Raw genomic sequence first — 24,545 nt, 5'->3', positions numbered from 1 at the left:
TAAGAGATTAAACAAAAGAAGCCATGCATTAAAGTATCTTTCATACTTCCTGAATGTTCTAAAATGCTGAATCAAAGCCATTTTAAGATAATAATTAATTTTAAAAAGAAAAAGACACAATAACTGTAAAGGGACAATAATCAGATAATGTTTTTGGCAACATTTGTTGACTAGAATACCACTTAAATGTCCGGTTGCTTTTCAAATAGTACCATAGTCTTCACTTGGTCTTTTTTTAATTTCTGGATGTGTGTTCAAATTTGGAATGATATTTGAAATGATCTCTTGATCACTGTCAAAAGTGTTTTCAACCCTTTAAAAATAAAAAAAGTTTCCACAAAGCTCCATTTCTAAATCCTGGAACTACAACTTTAGAATAAATTAGTCCTAAAGACCAAATTAATGCAGTGAGGAAGTCTTCAACTTTTGGAACTATAATCTTTGGAGAGATAATTCACAATATATCACATTAAGGTTTCAGTAAAACAAAACCCTGTCAATATTCTTCCATCTCTGAAAGCAGTAACTAAACTTGAGAGAAAACATGATCCTGAAAGATGACTTCCCATATCTCGCTCACTGTGAGCTGATGCTTTGAACTTTCATTAGCTAATCCACCTCAGGAGTGCTAATTTATTTCTCACCCAGTCGATACAGTTCTTCTCTTGCAATAATTACTGATGGTCAGGGACGGAAGTGCTGTTTAGAATGTATTTGTGAAGTGGCAATATGTCATCTTCATATGACCTTTCCTCTAAACATATTAATTACACTTGATACTTCCTAATGTAGACTCAATCAAATGTCACTTTTCGTGGGTCCTTTTTTTACTTAAGACATACAGCATGGTAACAGGCCACGAGTCCATGCCGCCCAATTACCCACACCACCAGTATGTTTTAGAATGGTGGGAGGAAACCAGAACCCCCAAGAAAACCCACGCAGACAAGGGGAGAACGTACAAACTACTTACAGATAGCAGGGGATTTTAACTCGTGTCTGGTCCCGGTTGCTAGCGCTGTAAAGACATTGCACTAACCGTTACGACAACCATGCCACTCTTTTTTTTGGTAATTCTTTATTTATCGCACTATTAACCATATCAACCAATATATTTACAGATGCATCTCTTTAAATATTCACAGTGACATTTTCAATTTTTCCCCCATCCCTCCCTTCCCCCTTCCCACCCCCCTCCAAAAACAGTAAATATCAAACATATAAAATACAATAAAACAATATTTTTATACAAAAGGAATACAAACAAAAAAGACGTATCATCTACTTAATCACATTAAAATCTGATCGTGTTTATCTTCTTATCATTTTAGGTGGTGGTGGTCCTAGGCCTGCTCTTTCTGTTATGTTCCTATATAGTTCCCAGGTTTTTTCAAACATTGTAACTTTGTCTTTTAAATTATATATGATTTTTTTTCCCAATGGGATACACTTAAACTTGGTGATATATCCATTAATGTTTATAGTCCTATAGTCCAACGTGGCCATCTTATATCTTATTTTCACTTCTTTTCCACCCCTTCACCACCTCCATCCCTTTTTTCCATTACCGTTTTTTTAAGTCTTCCTTTTTAATCTCAATATATGACAACGCAATTAAGACATGAATACCCCAACAATCCCCACAAGCAATAACCTTTTAACTCCAAATGAACCTCCCCTCTTCGGATTGTCCCTTGACAACTCCCTTTCCATTTGGTTTGTGAACTTACTCGCAAGCGTCAACCGATTTCACAGTGACCATTATTCTCCCCCCCTGCAACCAGAGAACAATATTCTCCTATACTTATTTATAAAGCTCTCTCTTTTTTTCCCCTTCTTCCATTCTCTTATCCATCTTTAAATCTTTATATATACATTATCTTTACTTTATATTTTTACATATTTTTGTATATTTTCTTGCCGGTCTTCCTTCTTGTCACTCCTACTCCTCACTTCCTGTCCTGCAAATGTTCAGCAAATTCTTGGGCTTTCTTTGGGTCAGAAAACAGTCTATTCCATTCCCCAGGAATAAATACTTTGAGTACTGTTGAATGACTTAATATAAAGTTATACCCTTTCTTCCACAAGATTGTTTTCGCCATGTTGAATTCCTTCCTCTTCTTTAAAAGTTCGAAGCTTATGTCTGGGTAAAAAAGTATTTTTGTCCCTTTTTTCCAACAGCTTATTGTCTTCTCTAACTTTCTTTCTTGCCTGCTCCAGTAAGTTTTCTCTTGTCGTATATCTTAGAAATGTTACCAATTATGGATCTTGGTTTTTGGTGTGGGTGGCGGTCTCGTTACTAGCGCTCTATGCGCCCTTTCGATTTATATTTCTTCATGTGAATCTGTCGTTCCCAGCACCTTCAGGATTCATCCTTTTATAAATTCCTTCATATCTGACCCTTCTTTGCCTTCTTTCAGGCCCACTATTTTTATGTTGTTTCGCCTACTGTAGTTTTCCAATACGTCAATTTTTTGTGACAATAAATCTTGTGTCTCTTTAATTTTTTTTTCGTTCTCTTCCAACTTCTCTCTTAAATCATTTATCTCCATTCTACAGCAGCTTCTCATTCCTCCACATTTTCTACTCTTTTCCCTATTTCAGTCCATGACCAACTCTCAGCTTTGCATTGTCTTCAGCTCTTTTCATTTTTCTTTTGATTGAATTAAATTCTAATGATAGCCATTCTTTTAATGACCTCATTTGTTCTTAAAAAAAGGCTTTATCTAAATTTTGTCCTATTTTACCTTCTTCTTTCCTTTGAAATTCTTGGTCTTCTTCCTCCTCTTCTTCTGTGTCTGTATCTATGTCTGTCTCATCTTCTCTTCATCTGTGTATCTTCATCTTCTCCGGTGAGCTGCTTCTGTATCATTGCATGGGCCTCCCGCCGCAGGACGACCGCCTGCTGGGCCTCCCGCCGCAGGACGACCCGCTGCTGGGCCTCCCGCCGCAGGACGACCCGCTGCTGGGCCTCCCGCCGCAGGACGACCCGCTGCTGGGCCTCCCGCCGCAGGACGACCCCCTGCTGGCCTCCCGCCGCAGGACGACCCCTGCTGGCCTCCGCCGCAGGACGACCCCCCTGCTGGGCCTCCCGCCGCAGGACGACCCCCTGCTGGGCCTCCCGCCGCAGGACGACCCCCTGCTGGGCCTCCCGCCGCAGGACGACCCCCTGCTGGGCCTCCCGCCGCAGGACGACCCCCTGCTGGGCCTCCCGCCGCAGGACGACCCCTGCTGGGCCTCCCGCCGCAGGACGACCCCCTGCTGGGCCTCCCGCCGCAGGACGTCCCCCTGCTGGGCCTCCCGCCGCAGGACGTCCCCCTGCTGGGCCTCCCGCCGCAGGTCGTCCCCTGCTGGGCCTCCCGCCGCAGGTCGTCCCCCTGCTGGGCCTCCCGCCGCAGGTCGTCCCCCTGCTGGGCCTCCGCCGCAGGTCGTCCCCCTGCTGGGCCTCCCGCCGCAGGTCGTCCCCCTGCTGGGCCTCCCGCCGCAGGTCGTCCCCCTGCTGGGCCTCCCGCCGCAGGTCGTCCCCCTGCTGGGCCCTCCCGCCGCAGGTCGTCCCCCTGCTGGGCCTCCCGCCGCAGGTCGTCCCCCTGCTGGGCCTCCCGCCGCAGGTCGTCCCCCTGCTGGGCCTCCCGCCCGCAGGTCGTCCCCCTGCTGGGCCTCCCGCCGCAGGTCGTCCCCTGCTGGGCCTCCCGCCGCAGGTCGTCCCCCTGCTGGGCCTCCCGCCGCAGGTCGTCCCCCTGCTGGGCCTCCCGCCGCAGGTCGTCCCCCTGCTGGGCCTCCCGCCGCAGGTCGTCCCCTGCTGGGCCTCCCGCCGCAGGTCGTCCCCCTGCTGGGCCTCCCGCCGCAGGTCGTCCCCCTGCTGGGCCTCCCGCCGCAGGTCGTCCCCCTGCTGGGCCTCCCGCCGCAGGTCGTCCCCCTGCTGGGCCTCCCGCCGCAGGTCGTCCCCCTGCTGGGCCTCCCGCCGCAGGTCGTCCCCCTGCTGGGCCTCCCGCCGCAGGTCGTCCCCCTGCTGGGCCTCCCGCCGCAGGTCGTCCCCCTGCTGGGCCTCCCGCCGCAGGTCGTCCCCCTGCTGGGCCTCCCGCCGCAGGTCGTCCCCCTGCTGGGCCTCCCGCCGCAGGTCGTCCCCCTGCTGGGCCTCCCGCCGCAGGTCGTCCCCCTGCTGGGCCTCCCGCCGCAGGTCGTCCCCCTGCTGGGCCTCCCGCCGCAGGTCGTCCCCCTGCTGGGCCTCCCGCCGCAGGTCGTCCCCCTGCTGGGCCTCCCGCCGCAGGTCGTCCCCCTGCTGGGTCGCCCCGTTGCTGCTCACACCTCTTCCAGCCCTTCATTCTCTTTCTCACCACCTTCTTTCTTGCTTACTTCCCCCAGCCGAACGCCTCGATACTGGGCGTCTCACAGCTGGCCGCTCCTCAGCTGAGTCCCCCTCCCGCCGGCGTTTACCTTTTCTTTTACTTGCGTAGTTGCGTACCTCTTCTTGGCTCTGAGAGCCATTTTGAAGTCTGCTGGTCAGGAGGACACCACTCCTCTGGGGCCTCACCAACACCGGAGATTGGCCACTCCTCTCCACGGTGGCTCTCTGCTCCGACTTGCAGGTAAGGCCTTCTTTCTTCTCCAGTGATTTTCCTTCTTCCCTTTTCTCTGTTATTCTTACCTTTTCTCTTTTGAGTGCCATCTTCTAGTCTCTTCTCTGTAACTTTATCTTTATCTTCCTGTATTTTATGTTTATTGAGCTCTGTTTTTTCACACTTTTTTTTTTCTTTTTCTGGAGAGGGCTGGTTCCACTCGACCAGCCACTACTCCATCATGTGACTCCCCCTCCCACCCCCCCAACCATGCTACTCTTCAAGTGTACCTTTTCTTTCACTCAATCCATAATGACAGAGTAGTGCCAGCAGGAACTAATGCTTTCTTGCAGAAATAATTTTCATCAAGAATTTGTGATTATTGTTCAATACAAGTTCTTTCATTATCGTTACTTTACCAAAGGGATTCATTCCAGATTGAAACACAAAGTCTGCAGATGATGTTTTTTTTTTTCTCTTCTTGGGGCTTGTGCTGGCTTCGCGGACGAAGATTTATGGAGGGGGTAAAAAGTCCACGTCAGCTGCAGGCTCGTTTGTGGCTGACCAGTCCGATGCGGGACAGGCAGACACGATTGCAGCGGTTGCAAGGGAAAATTGGTTGGTTGGGGTTGGGTGTTGGGTTTTTCCTCCTTTGCCTTTTGTCAGTGAGGTGGGCTCTGCGGTCTTCTTCAAAGGAGGCTGCTGCCCGCCAAACTGTGAGGCGCCAAGATGCACGGTTTGAGGCGTTATCAGCCCACTGGCGGTGGTCAATGTGGCAGGCACCAAGAGATTTCTTTAGGCAGTCCTTGTACCTTTTCTTTGGTGCACCTCTGTCACGGTGGCCAGTGGAGAGCTCGCCATATAATACGATCTTGGGAAGGCGATGGTCCTCCATTTGGAGACGTGACCCATCCAGCGCAGCTGGATCTTCAGCAGCGTGGACTCGATTGCTGTCGACCTCTGCCATCTCGAGTACCTCGACGTTAGGGGTGTGTGAGCGCTCCAATGGATGTTGAGGATGGAGCGGAGACAACGCTGGTGGAAGAGTTCTAGGAGCCGTAGGTGGTGCCGGTAGAGGACCCATGATTCGGACACCGAACAGGAGTGTGGGTATGACAACGGCTCTGTATACGCTTATCTTTGTGAGGTTTTTCAGTTGGTTGTTTTTCCAGACTCTTTTGTGTAGTCTTCCAAAGGCGCTATTTGCCTTGGCGAGTCTGTTGTCTATCTCATTGTCGATCCTTGCATCTGATAGAATGGTGCAGCCGAGATAGGTAAACTGGTTGACCGTTTTGAGTTTTGTGTGCCCGATGGAGATGTTGGGGGGGCTGGTAGTCATGGTGGGGAGCTGGCTGATGGAGGACCTCAGTTTTCTTCAGGCTGACTTCCAGGCCAAACATTTGGCAGTTTCCGCAAAGCAGGACTGTCAAGCGCTGAAGAGCTGGCTCTGAATGGGCAACTCAAGCGGCATCATCTGCAAAGAGTAGTTCACGGACAAGTTTCTCTTGTGTCTTGGTGTGAGCTTGCAGGCGCCTCAGATTGAAGAGACTGCCATCCGTGCGGTACCGGATGTAAACAGCGTCTTCATTGTTGGGTCTTTCATGGCTTGGTTCAGCATCATGCTGAAGAAGATTGAAAAGAGGGTTGGTGCGAGAACACAGCCTTGCTTCACGCCATTGTTAATGGAGAAGGGTTCAGAGAGCTCATTGCTGTATCTGACCCGACCTTGTTGGTTTTCGTGCAGTTTGGATAATCATGTTGATTGTAGTAAAAACATACAGAAATGCTGGAGGAACTCAGTCAGTCTCGCATCATCCTTAGGAGCTAAAGATTCATTCCAGAACTAAACCGGTCTCAGCCACCCAAATACTGGATTTCCTTTACAATTTTTTTCCGCTATAAATATGCCAAAATGCTCAGGCCAAAGTTAAAAATTAATAAGATTAGGTTGACATAGCTGTGCAACATATATCAACTGTGTAACATTCAATACAGGTACACCCCGCTTTACGAAACTAGAGCTATCCAACGGAACCGTTCGTAAGCCGAAATGGCATAAAGCAAAGTGATTACCAGTGATTTCTATGGGAAAATTTTGAGCGTTCCCAGACCCAAACAATAACTACCAACTTATACAATAACACATAAAACCTAAAATAACACCAACATATACAGTAGTAAAAGCATGAATATGATAAATACACAGCCTATATAAAGTAAAAATAATGTATGTACAGTGTAGTTTCACAAAAGAATCAGGAAGACTGCAAGTTTTGACAGCCCTGGCGGACCCTTTTTCATAAAGCGAATACAGGTTTCTTCGTAAAAAGCAAATTTGAGTAAAATTAGTATTCGTAAAGCGGGATAAACCTGTAAAGTAGTAAGAACCTAACATGCCAAAATACATGACAAAATGAGGAGCTCTAGTCCATTTGTATGGGACAGTGAATTTGTTTTACAGGAGAAATACTGTGTTCGATCTGTCCCACTAATGTATCCTAGATCTCTTTGTAGGCAAATACAAATGTATTAGACCATATGCAGCTGTGACCAAATTCCATATTATCTCAACACAGCAAGACTCGAAAAATAGCAATGATTCTGTGGGTCAAGACAATCTCCGAAAACTGAAAGAGTGGGTCCAATTCTTACCAATTACAACATCGTGTTCTGGGTGAGCGCTGATTATTTCTTTTATCTGTTCAGTAGCTTCGTGACGAGAAGGCACCACAGACTCAGGGTCACAATTTGTGTTGTCCAGATAGAGGATATCTATTCTCTTTTCTGTGCTCAGTGGCGAATTGCAGAACATGGCTGGTGTATAACGGAAATCCGCTTTAAAAACATGAACATTCTGTTATTTACGCTGATTTTCACTGTTTTGTTTTATTTATTCTATCCACTTCTTGTTTTGAACTTGATATAATTTAACAAAGAGGTGAAATTTTCTCTGAATAAACAAGAAAGTACCTTTGAAATAGATGCACCCGACAACATTTCCACCACATTCAATCCATTGACATGGAGGGGGGGAGGGAGGAGGGGGGGGGAGGAGGAGGGGGGGGAGGAGGAGGGGGGGGGAGGAGGAGGGGGGGGGAGGAGGGGGGGGGGAGGGGGGGGGGGGGAGGAGGGGGGGGGAGGAGGAGGGGGGGGAGGAGGAGGGGGGGGAGGAGGAGGGGGGGGAGGAGGAGGGGGGGAGGAGGAGGGGGGAGGAGGAGGGGGGGAGGAGGAGGGGGGGGAGGAGGAGGGGGGGAGGAAGGAGGGGGGGAGGAGGGGGGGAGGAGGAGGGGGGAGGAGGAGGGGGGGAGGAGGAGGGGGTGAGGAGGAGGGGGGAGGAGGAGGGGGGAGGAGGAGGGGGGGAGGAGGAGGGGGGGAGGAGGAGGGAGGGGGAGGAGGAGGGGGGGAGGAGGAGGGGGGGAGGAGGAGGGGGGGAGGAGGAGGGGGGGAGGAGGGGAGGAGGGGGGAGGAGGAGGGGGAGGAGGAGGGGAGAGGGGGGGGAGGAGGGGGGAGGAGGAGGGGAGGAGGAGGGGGGGAGGAGGAGGGGGGGAGAGGAGGGGGAGAGGAGGGGGGAGAGGAGCAGGGGGATGAGGAGGGGGGAAGAGGAGGGGGGAAAGAGGAGGGGGGAAGAGGAGGGGGGAATGGAGGGGGGAAGAGGAGGGGGGAAGAGGAGGGGGGAAGATGAGGGGGGAAGAGGAGGGGGGAAGAGGAGGGGGGAAGAGGAGGGGGAAGAGGAGGGGGGAAGAGGAGGGGGGAAGGAAGGATGCGGGGGAAGAGGAGGGGAAGAGGAGGGGAAGAGGGAGGGGGGAAGAGGAGGGGGAAGAGAGAAGGGGGAGAGGTGGGGGGAGCGAGCTACGGGGGGGAGGAGGAGGGGGTCGAGGAGGAGGGGGGAGGAGGGGGGGAAGAGGTCGGGGGGAGGAGGGGGGGGCGAAGAGGAGGGGGGAGGAGGGGGGGGAAGAGGAGGGGGGAGGAGGGGGACGGAGGATACAGTAATCATCTCAAAAATCCTGAAAAATTAATTCACCCTAGCTACATTCCAACCTATAGTAAACTGAAAATAATGGCTTGCATATAAGTGCCTTAGCTTTCTTACTTTAAAGGGACTATTTTCCAGCCTTCTCTCTTTACTACATCCTAGCCTATTCAGAACTGCATTAGATGGCTTCAACAAGATTCTTTCATGGAAAATAATATTTTACAGCCTTCCTGAGATGAATAAAAGAATTGGAGTTTCATTTTTAAGTGTCAATTGGCAGCTGAAAGAATCTCAAACAATAAGAAAATAGAATCATATCATTTGCTTACAAATTCCTCTAAATATCTTTATCTGAGCTGAAATAAAAGTAGCCTGGACATTTTAATTTTGCAGAATTTAAACTGGGCCTGTTTTCTTGACATTGAATCTCCAAGAATTAATTTGTTTTGAAGGTCACGTGACTATAATTTTTGATTAATTTGCTCTTATCATTTTGGTCAGACACTCACACAAGTAATGGTCAAAATGGCAGCTGACAGACAGAAGCTGAATGAGTCATCCTGATTAATCCCCATCCATTCAACATGCTAGCGTATCTTGGTTAGCATGACACTGTTTCAGCACCAGTGATCTCGATTCAAATCCAGGGCCGTCTGCAAGGATTGTGTACGTTCTCCTTATGTCTGCATTGGTTTTTCCCGGTTTCTACGGTTTCCTCCCACCCTTCATAACGTATAAGGTTCTGGGCTAATTTGGGTGAAACGGGTTTAAATGGCTGGAATCAGCTTGTATCGCACTGTAAATAAAATTTAAAACATTTTTAAAAATTAAACTTAATTTGAAACATAACTAAGTTAAGGATTTGAACCTCAGTTATAATTTTACTGAGAGGAACAGTTGATCAACACAGATTCCTACTAGTTTAACACAGCAAAGCACTGGTAATCTTCAAATGCTACCATGACTGAATCTAAACAAGTGTCAGCAGGTTGTTTGATCTTTTTGGACATCATTGCTGAGCTTGATCCATACTCAGGTAATTTTGACATTCTTGGCAAGAGCTATTGGACTAAAAATTAACATTAGGCATTTTCATTGAACAAAATGTGTTGCAGCAAATGGCGTTGCTTTTAAAGTTTTGGCTGAACTAAAGTAATATAGATTGAAGACTAAACTGAATTATACTCGGTAATAATTTAAGAAGAAAGTTGGTCGGAAGAGGAAACCAAATGGCTTTGCATATTAACTTGCAAAATATCAAAAATAAACCTTAGGTTATTAATTCAATTGTGGTATCAAATTCACTAACCAGTGAACTAAGAGCAAACTTCCTTAAATTGAATATGGGTCCCTCACCAAATAAGCCAGGCATGATTCATAAAATTTTGTTCCACCCGCATTTCAATGTCACTTGTTTGAAACTATTCTGTAACCTTAGCATTAGGCCCAGGACTTGCAACGCCTTAGTTAAAGACGACCCTGATTTGTTCTTAAATTGAGCAGAACTTCCAGTTGGGCACTCCCTTACAGAATTTGTTTGCTAACCACTGTCTCAATACACACACATTTCTATCAATTCCCTCAGGAGGGTACTCCTTAAATCCAAATCAGAACAAGTCCATCAACGGTACTTGGCCTAAACCATATTTGCTTTGCGACTGACTCCCTCCCTCCTGATCACAATGCAGGATTCAACTGATCTCAACCCAATCTATCCAATCAATGCCCAGCTTTAGACCAGTCATCCCTCTTAATCTGCTTACATGCTTGAACAACTTCCCAAATGATTTCAACTGGTAGCTCTGCAATAGGAACAAATAGTAGAGAAAACACCTGTACCTTTGTGCCCAGAGTATCATATTTCTTGGGCTCACATGTTAAAATTTCACTGCTAGAGGTTCCACACGTAGAACTTAGTGCAGCACCACTTTACAAATATTTTCACACTAACTTCTGGCTCATCAGGTACACCAACGTAGAATGATAACTGGGTCATGTTGGAGCAGCAGCAAACCTATAATATCTAAATGCCTACAAACTCTAGTGTACCCAAGTTGATAATTTTGTCTGTGGCTGAAAATTTCTACAGCCCAAAGCCTACTATTAAAAGGGCTTTCACACTGAAAAGACTAATGCCTAGGTCAAATGATAGTATCAGAAGATCAGTGAGGAGAAGGCCTTCATATACATGCCATGGGTCAGGGCTTGGCAAACCATCCACGGTCATGGGTGTTGTGGAATGTGGTACCCAAACGTATTGTGGCCAGGAAGAAAATCAAGACTGAAAGAGATGTCTTACAGAAGAATCTGGGCCTGAGAACCAAGTGTGGAGACAAGTAGTTGCTTGATTAGCACATGGGGTCAGAATGAAAATCATACAAGTGCCATAATCATATGAAACATATCTGCCATACCTGTGTAAAGAATAGTACCAAAGAAGCCATCGAATAGGAACATGACAGAACCAGGGCAGTGATTGCTGTCAATCAATGTCACTGTCATAGACTCTTCCCCAGTTTCGTCAAGATACAAGAGGTGACTCTCTCCTACCTCAAGAGGGCAGATCAAGGTTTCCTCCACCTGATAATAAAAAAAATACAAACCGCTCACTTATTGGACACAGATGAGCAAATGCCAATCACAGTAGATTTTTCTCCATATTATAAAATCATAATTGTGTAGCGCTCAGCACAAAGCTGTTACAGTACCAGAGATCGGGACTTGGGTTCGAATCTTGAGCGATCTCAAAGGAGTTTGTCCATTATCCCCATATCTGTGAGGGGTTTCCTCCCACTGTTCAAAAACGCACGGAGGGGGACGTAGATCAATTGGGTGTAATTGGGCAGCATGGGCTTGTGGGCCAAAATGGCCTTTATGTCTAAATTTTACAATATAAACAGTCATAATATTAAATTGAGTTTAAAGCATTGAGTGATAGCATGATAAGAAGGTATTTTTTAGATAATGTTTCATACAAAAATGATTTGCAGATTAAAGAATGATCTAGATAGCATAACGCCATCTACTGGAGGAACTCAGTAGGTCAAGCAGCATCAGTGGGAGAAAAAGCATGGTTGACGTTTTGAGCAGAAGCCATTTACATCGAGCATTTGAAGTCACCAGTGTGTATCCATGGTATGGGCTCTTGGGCCAAAATGGCCTGTCACTGTGCAGTAATTCTAAATATAACATTTAATTTTTTTTAATTCAGGAGCAGAGATGGTTTGGGATAAAGTCATAATTTTTATGGACCAAGTATGATTAAGGGGGATCATCAGATCAAAGAAATATTTATTTTTTAAAAAGGGCAAGGTAATGGCCCCAAAATGAAGTTCTGATTTCAGGTTAGATCTTTTTGACCTGAGGGAGATCAGGTTGGGTAATGAATATTAACTTGTCAATTACATCCTAAAATATGTATACAGATTTTCATGTTTTACTTTTTACATCCCAAAATCAGTTACTTACTAAATAAAGAAGAAAAATTGGTTTTCTCAAATTTGGGTTTTATTTACAAACAAGTTGGAAAGAGTTATCGGAGCAACTAGTGCAACACAGTTACAGCACTTGCGATCTGGGTTCGAATTGGGTGCTGTCTGTAAGGAGTTTGTCCATTCTCCCCGTGTCCATGTGGGTTTCCTCCAAATGCTCTGGTTTCTTCCCACCCTTCAAAAATGTATAAGGTTGGAGGTTAATTGAGTGTAATTGGGCTGCACGGACTTGTGGGCCAGAAGAGCCTGTTATCATGCTGTATGCTAAAATTTAAATTTAAAATATTAACAAGGAATTGTCAGCTTTTCTCCACAAGTCATGATGCACAATTTCAGAAAAGGGTGAACAATTTAGACAATACTTGGGATGGGATTATTTACAGTTGTACAACAAACCAACAGTTCACAGATGTAGAAGGTAAATGAAAGAGCCTAGGACTTGAAAGTAAGAGTAATTACTAAATATACTTTGTAATCATTCATACCATGTAATAACCAACCCCTCCCTTTTTTTGGCCCAAACATCTGGTGTTTTGGTATGACCTGTGTAAAAATCGACTCTTCCCCTCTTTTTTTTGGCCCTGACTGCCTGCCCATCCAAGCACCTGACAATCCAACAGCAGATCTTCACCCTGGCTGCCTGCCCACCGGAGCTCCCGACACCCTGACTGCCCACCCACCGGAGCTCCTGACAGCGGACCTTCGCCCCAGACACTTGCTTACCAGAGCACCTGGCACCCCAGCCACCAGCCCACCTGAGCTCTCGACTGCGGATCCTAAACCTGATCACCCGCCTATCCAAGATCCTAATGCCCTGACCATGGACTTACCACTCGGGTCTGGCCAACTGAGCTCCCGACACTTTGAACAACTCAGCTACTTACCGTGATCAAGTTTGACCTGTGTAAAAGATTACCCCCCACCTCTTTTTTTGGCCTGAAAAAGTGGTCAAAAAAACTTGGCAATAAAAATTGTGAATTCCTCAGCTCGAAACCTCACCTGAAATTTCCATTGCAACAACTTGGCAGTAATGGGAGAGCAGTATATGGATCGCTTCCAGGTAGAAGAGAGACCTGATGTGTGATCACTATGCAAATGGGACAGGAAGAACAAACGGACATGACTGCATTTCCGAATCTGCCAGAAATCCACAGCAAAAGGAGCATTTGCGATGAGCGCACCATTCATTTCCCACCACGTTAAACCACCAGCACAGGAATGGATAATTTAATTCCTAATATAATGTAAAAGCAAAGGAATTAACATAACTATTTCACAGCTATTATACCTTGGAGCAACACAAATAAGACAAGCTATAATGAAAGGCCCTTTTCCCCCGTTAAACATTCTCTCTCACACACAATGCCCATGAGTGGCATAGTGAGATTACCCTTTCATCCAGAAGGCATCAACCACAAGTCAACACCACAAGCAGAGACACCCCATAAGCCACCTCACCCACAAGGCAACGTTATCTATCTGCCACAAGTTGCAAAATGCTCCCAAGTACTGCATGCTCACTTATAAGCCACCTACCAATGCACCCACCTTTGGGCATGCATAACCGACAATCCTCAACACATGGCTATCACTCCTGAGCCATCCACCACTGGCACACAGTGGACACAGTCTTACACTTTAGTACTTTATGTACTTCCTACTAGGTGCCCTTTGAGCCCCCAAGACCCTCACCACAAGTTGCCAGATCACTCATGATCTTCTCATTGAATACATGCACCCATGAGCACCCCACCAGTAGGCACACCACCAATGAATCAGGACAAATAGGCAACCACCTCCAATAAGAGGTGTTCAGCACTGATAAATCGTCTACCATTGGAGGGGAGATGGCTCTGTGAATGGAGAGAAGAGGGAGAGATGGAGTAAAGAAGACCGAGGGATGGGGAAGAAAGGGAGAACGGGGAGTGAGCTAGCAGAAACCGGAGAAATCAATGTTAATGCCATCTGGTTGGAGAGTGCCCAGACAGAATATTAGGTGTTACTCCTTCAATTTACGGGTGGCCTTAGCTTGACGGGACATGAGGCTATTGACAGACATGATAGCTCGGGAGCAGGGTGCAGAATTGAAATGGTTGGCCACTGGGAGTTCCCTGTCACTGATGCAGACAGAGTGAAGGTGTTCAGCGAAGCAATCACCCAGACTGTATCCACTTTCTCTGATGTAGAGAAGGACACAACAGGAGCACTGGATGCAGTAAATGACTCCCGCAGATTCACAAGTGAAATGTTGCTTCAGTTGGAAGGAGGTATTGGAGCCCCAAATGGTAGTGAGGGAGGAGGTATAGGTGCAAGTGTGGCCCTTCCTGCGGCTGCAGGGGAAGGTGCCAAGAGGCGATTGGTATGAATGGATGATTGGGCGAAGGAGTCAAGGAGGTTTTTTTAGTCTCTCTCCAACCAGATGTCATTAATATCAACTTCAACAGATTCTGCTAACCCACTCCCCATTCTCCCGCTCTTCTCCATCCCTCTCTCTTCTTTCCTCCATTCACAGACCCATCCCCGCTACCCCCCGTTTGCTGGTGTGTCTCCCTCCCTTATCCACCTATTACCTCCTGCCTATGCTCCTCCCCCGACTATTTTGTTTGGGTGCCTGCCTACAATTTGCTCATATCTTGAAGGGCTCAAGCCCAAAACTTTGGTTATATATCTTTACGATATAAAGTAAACCATTTGACCTGATCATTTTCTCCAGCACTGTGTTTGTACTTTAATCATAGTGTCTGCAGACTTTCATGTTTTACCACAATTGGATAAGAGACACATGAAGCACCCATCAATGAGGACAGAGTACCTGTGAGCTCCCACAAGTGGGCAAGTTACCCATGAACTCCCTACAAGTCCAATCTCAGTGGGCACAGCTCCCATGAGATCCCAACCAAGGGGCACAGCTCCCATGAGATCCCAACCAAGGGGCACAGCTCCCATGAGATCCCAACCAAGGGGCACAGCTCCCATGAGATCCCAACCAAGGGGCACAGCTCCCATGAGATCCCAACCAAGGGGCACAGCTCCCATGAGATCCCAACCAAGGGGCACAGCATTCATGAGATCCCAACCAAGGGGCACAGCATTCATGAGACCCCAACCAAGGGGCACAGCTCCCATGAGACCCCAACCAAGGGGCACAGCTCCCATGAGACCCCAACCAAGGGGCACAGCTCCCATGAGACCCCAACCAAGGGGCACAGCTCCCATGAGACCCCAACCAAGGGGCACAGCATTCATGAGATCTCTACAACTCTACAAGTGTGGCACAGCGCTCATGAGAACCCTACCAGTTTGGCACAGCGTGTTGCTATCCTTCCCCCTACCCCCTTCCCCCTACCCCCTTCCCCCTACCCCCTTCCCCCTACCCCCTTCCCCCTACCCCCTTCCCCCTACCCCCTTCCCCCTACCCCCTTCCCCCTACCCCCTTCCCCCTACCCCCTTCCCCCTACCCCCTTCCCCCTTCCCCCTACCCCCTTCCCCCTACCCCCTTCCCCCTACCCCCTTCCCCCTACCCCCTTCCCCCTACCCCCTTCCCCCTACCCCCTTCCCCCTACCCCCTTCCCCCTACCCCCTACCCCCTTCCCCCTACCCCCTTCCCCCTACCCCCTTCCCCCTACCCCCTTCCCCCTACCCCCTTCCCCCTACCCCCTTCCCCCTACCCCCTTCCCCCTACCCCCTTCCCCCTACCCCCTTCCCCCTTCCCCCTACCCCCTTCCCCCTACCCCCTTCCCCCTACCCCCTTCCCCCTACCCCCTTCCCCCTACCCCCTTCCCACGTAACTGATTCCCAATCATTTATTTCCTTTAACAACCCCCCCCCCCAACTCGGGGCAAACTTCACCCCAAATACCCAGTTCTTCGGAAACAAGGAAACGAGTTGCCGCCTTATTTTTTAACCGACCTGCAATACTCACCTCCATTCACCGCCATCGAAGCCCTGCTACGCTTTGATTGACGCTTAGATTGGCCATTAGACGTCAAATATGAAGAGATGCGCCAATCGGAGACGGCGAAGGGCGGGACCTCGGCTGCGAGAGGCTGCCTGTCGAACTCCCTATGGCGCGCCCCCTCCCCGAGGAGGACCCGGCGGTGGTTGGTACTGCAGGAAGGCAACGTGGGCGGAGAGGACTGATTAATACCTGCCCAGCACGAAAGAAACAATGAGTAACAGCAGTAAAAGCGAGACAAAATGCTGCTTGGGTGAAAATCTGGAAAGGTGTCACTCTGCTGTCCAGCTTGTTCTCTCAGCACTGGCTCCTTGTGGGAGCAATCAACCTACTCCCTTCCCACATCTCTGCAAAATCCTGTGTTCAGTGAACATTACAAAGAAATCTACTGTAAATGGTGGTAATTTCCAGACCATAAGCCCTGTGGGTTTTTTTTTAATCCGTATTGGCTCTATCGAGGTAGTCTGAGAATTGTATGTCCAGGAGCAGGCGTGTTTCAGAATGTCATATCCATTCTCTTCCACCCAAAGTATACATCACTGCTGTATCAAACTCTTTTTCTTCCTAACTAAAAGTTCTGTGCAAGTATCTGTGTCACATGGACAGCAGATGTTCAAGGAGCGCCATCATCGTCTTTACTTCCTCGGGAGTTTGCTGGCATCAGAAGCCCTGGCAAATTTCCACAGAAATGTGTGGTGGAAAGTGTGCAGACCGGCTGTATCAAGGTCTGGTATGGAGACACCAATACCCCTGAGCGTAAAGTGTTCCAAAAGGTAGTGGACGCAGCCCAACATCTCAATGGCAAAACCCTCCTCACCAACGAGAACATCTATAGGGAATGCTACTGTTGGAGAGCAGAAGCAATCATCAAAGACCCACACCACCCAGCACATGATCTGCTCTCGCTGCTACCATGATATAGGTTCCACAAGACTCGCACCACCAGGTTCAGGAACAGCTGCTGCCCCTACACCATCAGCCACCTCAATGACAAATTCAATCCGGGACTCATTTAATGACTCTTATTTTTGCACTTTTTTGATTTTTTTTCCCTTTCTCCATTAGACAGTTCAGTTTATTTACATTTCTTTATTGTTTACATGTGTGCATTGTGAATAGTATTTACTTTGCAATGGTAATTCTGCCTCACCTACAGGATAAAGAATCTCAGGGCTGTATGTGAATTTGTGTATGTACTCTGACAGTAAATCTGAATCTGAGCTGGTCCATCCTCACCATGTCATGGTTAATGAGGGATGGACGTTAAATATTAATGTGGTGCACTGTTAGCCAGAATCAGACACACACAAGGTAAAGACTGTAAAACAGGCTTTAATCCACAAAGACTTCCACAGAGCCATGCTGGATGTAGCTGCAGTAACTCTGAGTGAGGCTTCAGGAGGCTGGTGCAGGCTTATATCCCGGAGGGTGATTGACACCCGACCGGGTGGGGCTTGATCCATTCAGGCCGACTGTTTGACAGCCAGCCAGGTGTTGTCCTGTCCCCTTACACTCCTGCAGGTACAGAGGTTCCCCCCTGCAGTAGGCTGGCGGTACTCTCCTGCAGGTACAGATGTTGCCCCCAGCAGAAGGCCGGTGGTGTACCACCATATTCACCCCTTTCTTTAAAATTGTCCCTAGGTGGGGGGCAGTAACAAGGAATTATACCCACTATACAACATACAATATTTACAGATTGAGATGATCCAGCAGCTGCCGGGGTCTCTATGACCATCGTAGGACTGGCTCTTGGTCACTGGTCAGAGGGGAAGTGGTGGCAGGGGTCTGTGTGACAGGTGTGGTGCCACACGGAGGGTGGCCGAGGGGGCCAGGGTCGACGTATGAGAGTCGTATTGGATGGGTGGGGGGGCAAGTTCATCCCCCAGGGCTGAAGCGGGCCCCTGGTGGTCAAGGAGGTCCTGCGCGCCCCATAGCTGCCTGGGGATGGAGATGTATGCCCTGTCATCGTCATCCTGTGCTGAAGGATGCCATGGGGTAGTGGGTGCTCTTGCTGGTGCCAGATCCCTGGTTGAGACGGTGTCCTCCCTGCCACTGCTGAACCTAACGTAGCTGTAGTTGTGGTTCGCATGTAGGAGGAAGACCTGCTCGACCAGGGCTTCGGCCTTGTGTGTCCATACGTGCTTACACAGGAGCACCAGTCCAGGGGCCATGCTGGGAGGGACATTCCAGTCGCCGACTTCCTGGGGAATGAGAACAGACATTCATGAGGGGTCTCGTTGGTAGCCATACACAGCAGCGACCGAATGACATGGAGCGCCTCGGGCAGGACGACCTGCCAGTACTCAACAGCTACCCTTTCGACTTGAGAGCCAGGAGAACTGCCTTCCAGACCACCCCATCTTCGTGTTCCACTTGCCCATTGCCTCTCGGGTTATAACTCATCGTATGACTGGTCACGATGCCCCTCGCTGTCAAGTACTGGCGCAGCTTCTCACTCATGAAACTAGTCCCTGGTCGCTGTGGATGAAAGCGGGGTAGCCAAACATGGTGAAGATCTGCCCCAGGGCCCTGATAACGGTAGCCGTAGAGGTGTCCGGGCAAGAGATAGTGAAAGGGAAGCGTGAGTACTCGTCCACTACCATGAGGAAGTACACATTTTGGTTCATGGAAGGCAGGGGCCCTTGAAGTCCATGCCAAGACGATCAAAGGGCCGAGTGGCTTATACAACATGGGCGGAAGAAATGGGGTTTACAGTCCGCGCAGACCCGGCAGGCCTCAGTCATGTCCCTGACGTCCCTGATGGTATACGGCAGGTTCCGGGACTTAATGAAGTGGTACAACCTGGTGACACCCGGATGGCAGAGGAACTCATGCAATGCCTGCAGCCTGTCATCATGCATAGACGCGCAGGTCCAAGAGAGGGCATTGGGGAGTCGTTAAACTTCCCGGGGCGGTACTGGATGTCATAGCTGTAGGTTGCCAGCTTGACTCTCCAGCGCAGGATCTTGTTGTTCTTGATCTTGCTCTTGTGAGTAGTGTTAAACATGAACGCCACGGCCCGCTGGTCCGTGAGGAGGGTAAATCTCCTGCCGGCTAGGTAGTGGTGCCAGTGGCAGACCGCTTCCACAATCGCCTGGGCCTCCTTTTCAATGGCGGAATGCCCTAGCTCAGACCCGTGGAGGGTCCAAGACAAGAAAACGACGGGGTGCCCCCCCCTTGGTTGAGGGTAGCGGCGAGGGCTACCTTGGAGGCATCGCTCTCCACCTGGAGGGGGAAATCCTCATCCACGGCCTGCATCGTGGCATCCGCGATGTCCTGCCTGATGCGGATGAAGGCTGCCTGTGCCTTGGGTGGGAGGGGAAAAGTTGTAGCTTGGGCCAGTGGGCGGATCTTGTCCAAGAAGCGAGGGACCCACTGCAAGTAATAGGAGAATAGGCCAAGGCACCTGCGGAGGGCCTTTAGCGTTGGGGGGAGAGGTAGCTCCATTAATGGGAACATCCTTTCTGGATCTGGGCCGACGACCCATGGGCCAGGATGGCGAGGCGGGTGGTGCTAAACACACACTTCTCCTTGTTGTAAGTGAGGTTCAGCTCCCTGGCTGTCTGGAGGAATTTTTCCAGGTTAGCATTGTGGTCCTGCTGGTCACGGCCGCAGATACTGACGTTATCCAGATATGGGAATGTCGCCTTTAGCTTGTGCCGGTCTACCATGCGATCCATCTCCATCTGGTAGACGGAGACCCCGTTCATGACCCCAAAGGGAACTTGGCGGAACTGGTACAGGCGCCTGTCTGCATCGAAGACGGTGTAGGGCTTGTCCTTCGGGTGGATGGGGATTTGGTGATACGCCGACTTCAGTTCAATCATGGAGAAAACCCGGTAGTGGGCTATCTCGTTGACCATGTCGGCCATCCTCGGCAGGGGTAAGCATCCAGTTGGGTGTACCGGTTAATGGTCCAGCTGTAATCCACGACCATCCTTGGCTTACTTCCCCCCTTTGACCACCAGGACTTGGGCTCTCCAAGGGCTGTTACTGGGCTCTATGACACCTTCCGCCAGGAGTCGCCGCACCTCCACCTTGATGAAATCTCTTTCTGAGGTGCAATAGTGCCTACTTCTGGCAGCGATCGGCTTGCAGCCTAGCATAAGATGTGGGAAGAGCGCCAGTGGGGTGATGCGTAGTGTGGAGCGGTCGCAGGTTGGCCAGGGCGGTAGGTTGGCGTGCTGTGTAATGTGAGTGGAGGTTGGGGCCCCCCGAAGGCAAGGGTGACACTCTGCAGGTGGCACTGGAAATCTAGGCCCAGGAGTACTGGGGCACAGAGTTTGGGCATGATCAGGAGCCTGAACCCTGTGTATGTCTCCCATCCCACAGTTATATCGGCCGAGCAGCACCCGAGGGTACCAACAGTCTTATCTTTGGTAGTGAGGGCGATCGAGCAAGTGGTGGGGTGGACTTTTAATTTCAGGGAGTGGGCCACACTCGGGTGAATGAAGCTTTTGGTGCTGCCACTGTTGAACAGGCACTTTGTTTCCTGCCCGTTGACTTGCACATCCATCATAGAGCACCCGAGGTAGTGAGGGATGACCCTGGTCAACGTGGTGGCAGCCAGGACCGTCTCGGTGTCAGAGTAGTCGCTCTCCGGTTGTGCGCAGTGATTTTATGGCGTCCGGAGGCATGGGGAGTGTCAGTAGGGCAGCCTGGTCATCACCCGTGTTGACCACGTCGACATCGGTCGTGGGGTGCGGCATGCGGCAGCTGATGGCGTCCAGAGGTGGAGGATTATCGGTAGGGTGGCCTGGTCATCGCCCGTGTTGACTACATCGTTCTCATCATCTTCGGGGGCCCTCCGTGTTGTCCGCTGACTGGCCAAGATGGCGGCGGCTCATGGGGGCCCGCTGTGTGGCTGGCTTCGTTCCCCAGCCGTGTTCGTTGCGCCGGGAGAAGTGACGTCGTCGTGGCCGGCGCCAGTGACGTCATTACATCAACCTGAGTGACGTCATGCCGTGAGCTGGAAGTAATGTCACTGTAGTTCTCGGTGAGTGATGCTGGCGAGGGTGGGGGCTGGTCCAGGTGCTCGGGCCACATGCTGCGATTGTTGCTGGCGGAGCCGAATGCTGCACCATTGGAGTTTGGGAAGGCGGAAGTTGTAGCAAGAACAATGGTGTTGCCCGGCACACGCCTGTGGAAGGGTCCGCGGGGGAGGTGGGGAGGGCCGCTGAGCTGCCGGCTGGTTTTGAGAGGCAAACTTTAGCAAAGTGGCCTTTCTTGCCGCATCAGGAACAGTTCCTAGCCAGGCAGTTTTGGCATGATCATCAGTCTGACCCACACCAGGACCCACAGTACTTTCAGGGGTGCCGGGCACCTGCAGTAGTGACGTTCCCCTCCCCAGCTGCAGTGTGAGAGGGCCATGAGGGAGCCTGGGGGAACCTGGAATCGAAGGCTTCGATGTGCAGGGCTGCAGCTTCCAGGGTTCGGACCACTTCCACTGTCTTGGTCAGGGCGTAGATTTTATCTTCCAGCAGCTTCTGCCGGATGGCCCTCGAGCATAGCCCTTAGATGAAGGCGTCTGGATCAGCCTCTCGACCTCCTCTGCGCCTACGCCGGGTTCAGCCAGACACAGTCGGGCCAACTCTCGCATGTATCCCAGGGAAGACTCAGCCGTCTCCCCAGGTTACTGGGCTCGGGTGTTAAGGAGGTACCTTTCACAGACTGCATTCATGGGGGGTTTGTACAAGTTCTTGAGAGTGTCCATTGCGCTCTTGTACGTGGAGCACCCTTTGGTTGCCTGGAAGGCGTGGGGACCCAGCTTTGACCTGAGTAGGGCCAGCCTCTTCCGATCTGAGTCCAGGATGCCACCTGCGTGAGCCTCGTTAATTGCCTCGACTGCGTGCCGCCAGATCTTGAAGCGTGTCTGGGCTGCAGGGTGGCGTGGGTCGACTTTGAGGCTCCCTGCACTCAGGAGTTTTTCCATGTCCGCCGTGGGAAAATTTTGTGGATTAAATTGTGGTGTGCTGTTAGCCAGAATCAGACACACACAAGGTAAAGAGTACAACAGGCTTTAATCCACAAAAACTTCCACAGAGCCAGGCTGGCTGTAGCTGCAGTAACTCTGAGTGAGGCTTCAGGAGGCTGGTGCAGGCTTATATCCCGGAGGGTGATTGACACCCGACCGGGTGGGGCTTGATCCATTCAGGCCGACTGTTTGACAGCCAGCCAGGTGTTGTCCTGTCCCCTTACACTCTTGCAGGTACAGATGTTGCCCCCTGCAGTAGGCCGCTGGTGTACCACCACAACGAGCCTTCCAAATGTCATCCACGTTCTAATAATAATAACAATAATCAGAAATTACTGGAAAATTGTGTGTGGTACATCAACTAATTGACCTCTAAGTACCCGGGAGTCAAAGGCTGCTCCAAGGTTACTTCCCTTCATCCTTTATTATCTCTTTCCTCACATTGTCCTCCAGGAGATTCACCAAGGTGTAGCGTGGATTGGAGGAAATTGGCTATGGGGAGAGCATGGCTTATTTTCCCTGGACAATGAAGTCAGAGAGATGACCATGTATGTACTATCAGGTCACACCTCAGCATGTCCAGTTTATGAGAGGCATAAATAAAGCCGATAGTTAAAATCTTTTACCTCTGAGAGAGGTATTAAAAACAAAAAGGAATAGATTTAAGGAGAAAAGGAGATTTAAAGGGGATCTGAGGGGGTCATAATTTATACTATGATTGATATCTGAAACATGCTACCAGGCAGAATAATAACTGTGGTCAGGGGTGCAGTGCTGTCAAAGCTCACCAGAGTGCTGCTCCGGCACCTCGGTGGACAGCTCCGGCACCTCATGGGGTGTCTCTGGCACCACGTCGCCATTTTTGGTGAGCTCCGGCACCTAAAAAATTAGCCCTGCGTGCCTATCTGTGTTTAAGAGCCACTTAGATGATCAAAGAGGCAATGCACAGAAGAATAGAGTCCTAATGCAGGCAAATAGGATGACTGTAAATGGGGAAAAAGATCGGACTGGCTGTGTTGAGCCAAAGGGCCTGTTTTTATGCCGTCGTCTCTGACTCTATGACAATAACAACAGTTAAAAACATACTACCAATCTATGCGAGTCTCATAACAAAGATACACTTCTCTATTTACGTCAATGACCAATTACTATCGGATTTTCAAATAAAAAAAAACATACTGCATCTTCATCTGGGAAATATATCACTGCTCTCTGAACTTTAATGACCAGATACCGGACTCACTGATCCCATAAACTGTACTGGACATGAAAATACTTCATGCAGTTTATTAAGTTCAAGATTATTTGCAAAGGATAGGGGCATGGATTTCCACCAGAGAGCAAAACAAAAAAAAACACAGATATCGCTGACAATAAGGCTGAAATGCCATCCAGCAATCTGACCCTCCCTGAAGATAACAACACATCAGTTTCAACTTGCAAATTCACATTTAATCATATTAAATAAATATGTGTAATTAAAACATTTTTTAAAAATGCATGAAAATTGAAAATATTGTGACCGACACAAGTTCATTATCATCTAACTGTACACATACAATAGTGTTTCTCCAGACCACAGTGCACACACAAAATACACAGCACATGATTCGTGCATAGAACCATAGGACAATACAGCACAGAAAACAGGCCATTCAGCCCTTCTAGTCTGTGCTGACCATTGTTCTGCTAGTCCCAATGATCTCCTCTCATTCCATAACCGTCGAGACCTCTCTCATCCACGTATCAATCCAATTTATTCTTAAAACTTTAGACTGAGCCCACATTCACCACGTCAGATGGCAGTTCGTTCTACACATTACTACTCTCTGAGTAAAGAAGATCCCCCTTGTATTTCCCCCTAAACCTTTCCCCTTTCAGCCTAAGGTCATGTCCTCTTGTATTTGTCTCTCCCAATGTAAGTGGAAAAAAAGTCTACTCGCATCCACTCTGTCTATACCCCTCATGATCTTGTAAATCTCGATAAAATCTCCCCTCATTCTTCTTCTTTTCAAGGAATAAAGTCCTAACCTGCTTCATCTTCCCCTGTAACTCAACTCCTGAAGTCCTGGCCACATTTTAGTAAATCTTCTCTGCACTCATTCAATTTTATTGATATCCTTCCTGTCGTTAGGTGACCAGAATATTGCATACAATATTCCAAATTCGGCCTCACCAATGTCTTGACCATAACATCTCAATTCCTATACTGAATACTTTGAGCTATAAAGGCTAAAATGCCAAAAAGCTTTCTTTACCAGCCTGTCCATTTGTCACCCCACCTTCGGGGAATAATGTATCTGTATTCCCTGATTTCTTCGCTCCTCCGCGCTACCCTTTACTGTGCACGTCCTACCTTGGTTTGCTCTTGCAAAATGCAACTCCTCACAAAAATGATAACATGGTCAGTAGTTTGACAATAAATCTGAAATCTGTTCAGAAGGTGCATTCCCTTTCATTTTAAACACCAATAGTTAATTGAATTCCTGTCCACTAGGGGGCGGTGGGCATAGGTGGGCACGACTTTAAAAGCAGTGATCTCTTGGCTGACTCGTCGTTGGCTGAGCGGAACCAATCGTCACGCGAGGCACCGGCC

The 24,545-nt window shown here is 49.2% G+C and overlaps 1 protein-coding gene across 2 annotated transcripts; it reads right to left on the bottom strand.

Moving 5' to 3' along the window:
* Window positions 1-6,307: 6,307 nt before the first annotated feature.
* On the bottom strand, window positions 6,308-16,010 carry dclre1b (DNA cross-link repair 1B). 2 transcript variants are annotated; one of them, XR_011357244.1, is made up of 5 exons: window positions 15,943-16,010; window positions 13,020-13,254; window positions 10,944-11,109; window positions 9,039-9,325; window positions 7,309-7,391 (listed from the first exon to the last, which is right to left on the bottom strand). XR_011357244.1 is itself a non-coding variant. In XM_069936441.1 (4 exons), exons 2-4 carry the CDS (start codon window positions 13,206-13,208, stop codon window positions 7,165-7,167), a joined length of 582 nt encoding a protein of 193 aa, XP_069792542.1. In that variant the 5' UTR covers window positions 13,209-13,254; window positions 15,943-16,010; the 3' UTR covers window positions 6,308-7,164. The 2 variants fall into 2 exon arrangements, 1 of the variants encoding a protein (XP_069792542.1); XM_069936441.1 differs by lacking the exon at window positions 9,039-9,325 and having other exon boundaries at window positions 6,308-7,391.
* Window positions 16,011-24,545: the final 8,535 nt, after the last annotated feature.

This window comes from Narcine bancroftii, chromosome 5 (genome assembly GCF_036971445.1).
Source record: "Narcine bancroftii isolate sNarBan1 chromosome 5, sNarBan1.hap1, whole genome shotgun sequence".
In the NCBI taxonomy this organism is placed as follows: Eukaryota; Metazoa; Chordata; class Chondrichthyes; order Torpediniformes; family Narcinidae; genus Narcine; species Narcine bancroftii.
This window is presented reverse-complemented; position numbering and strand designations above follow the sequence as displayed.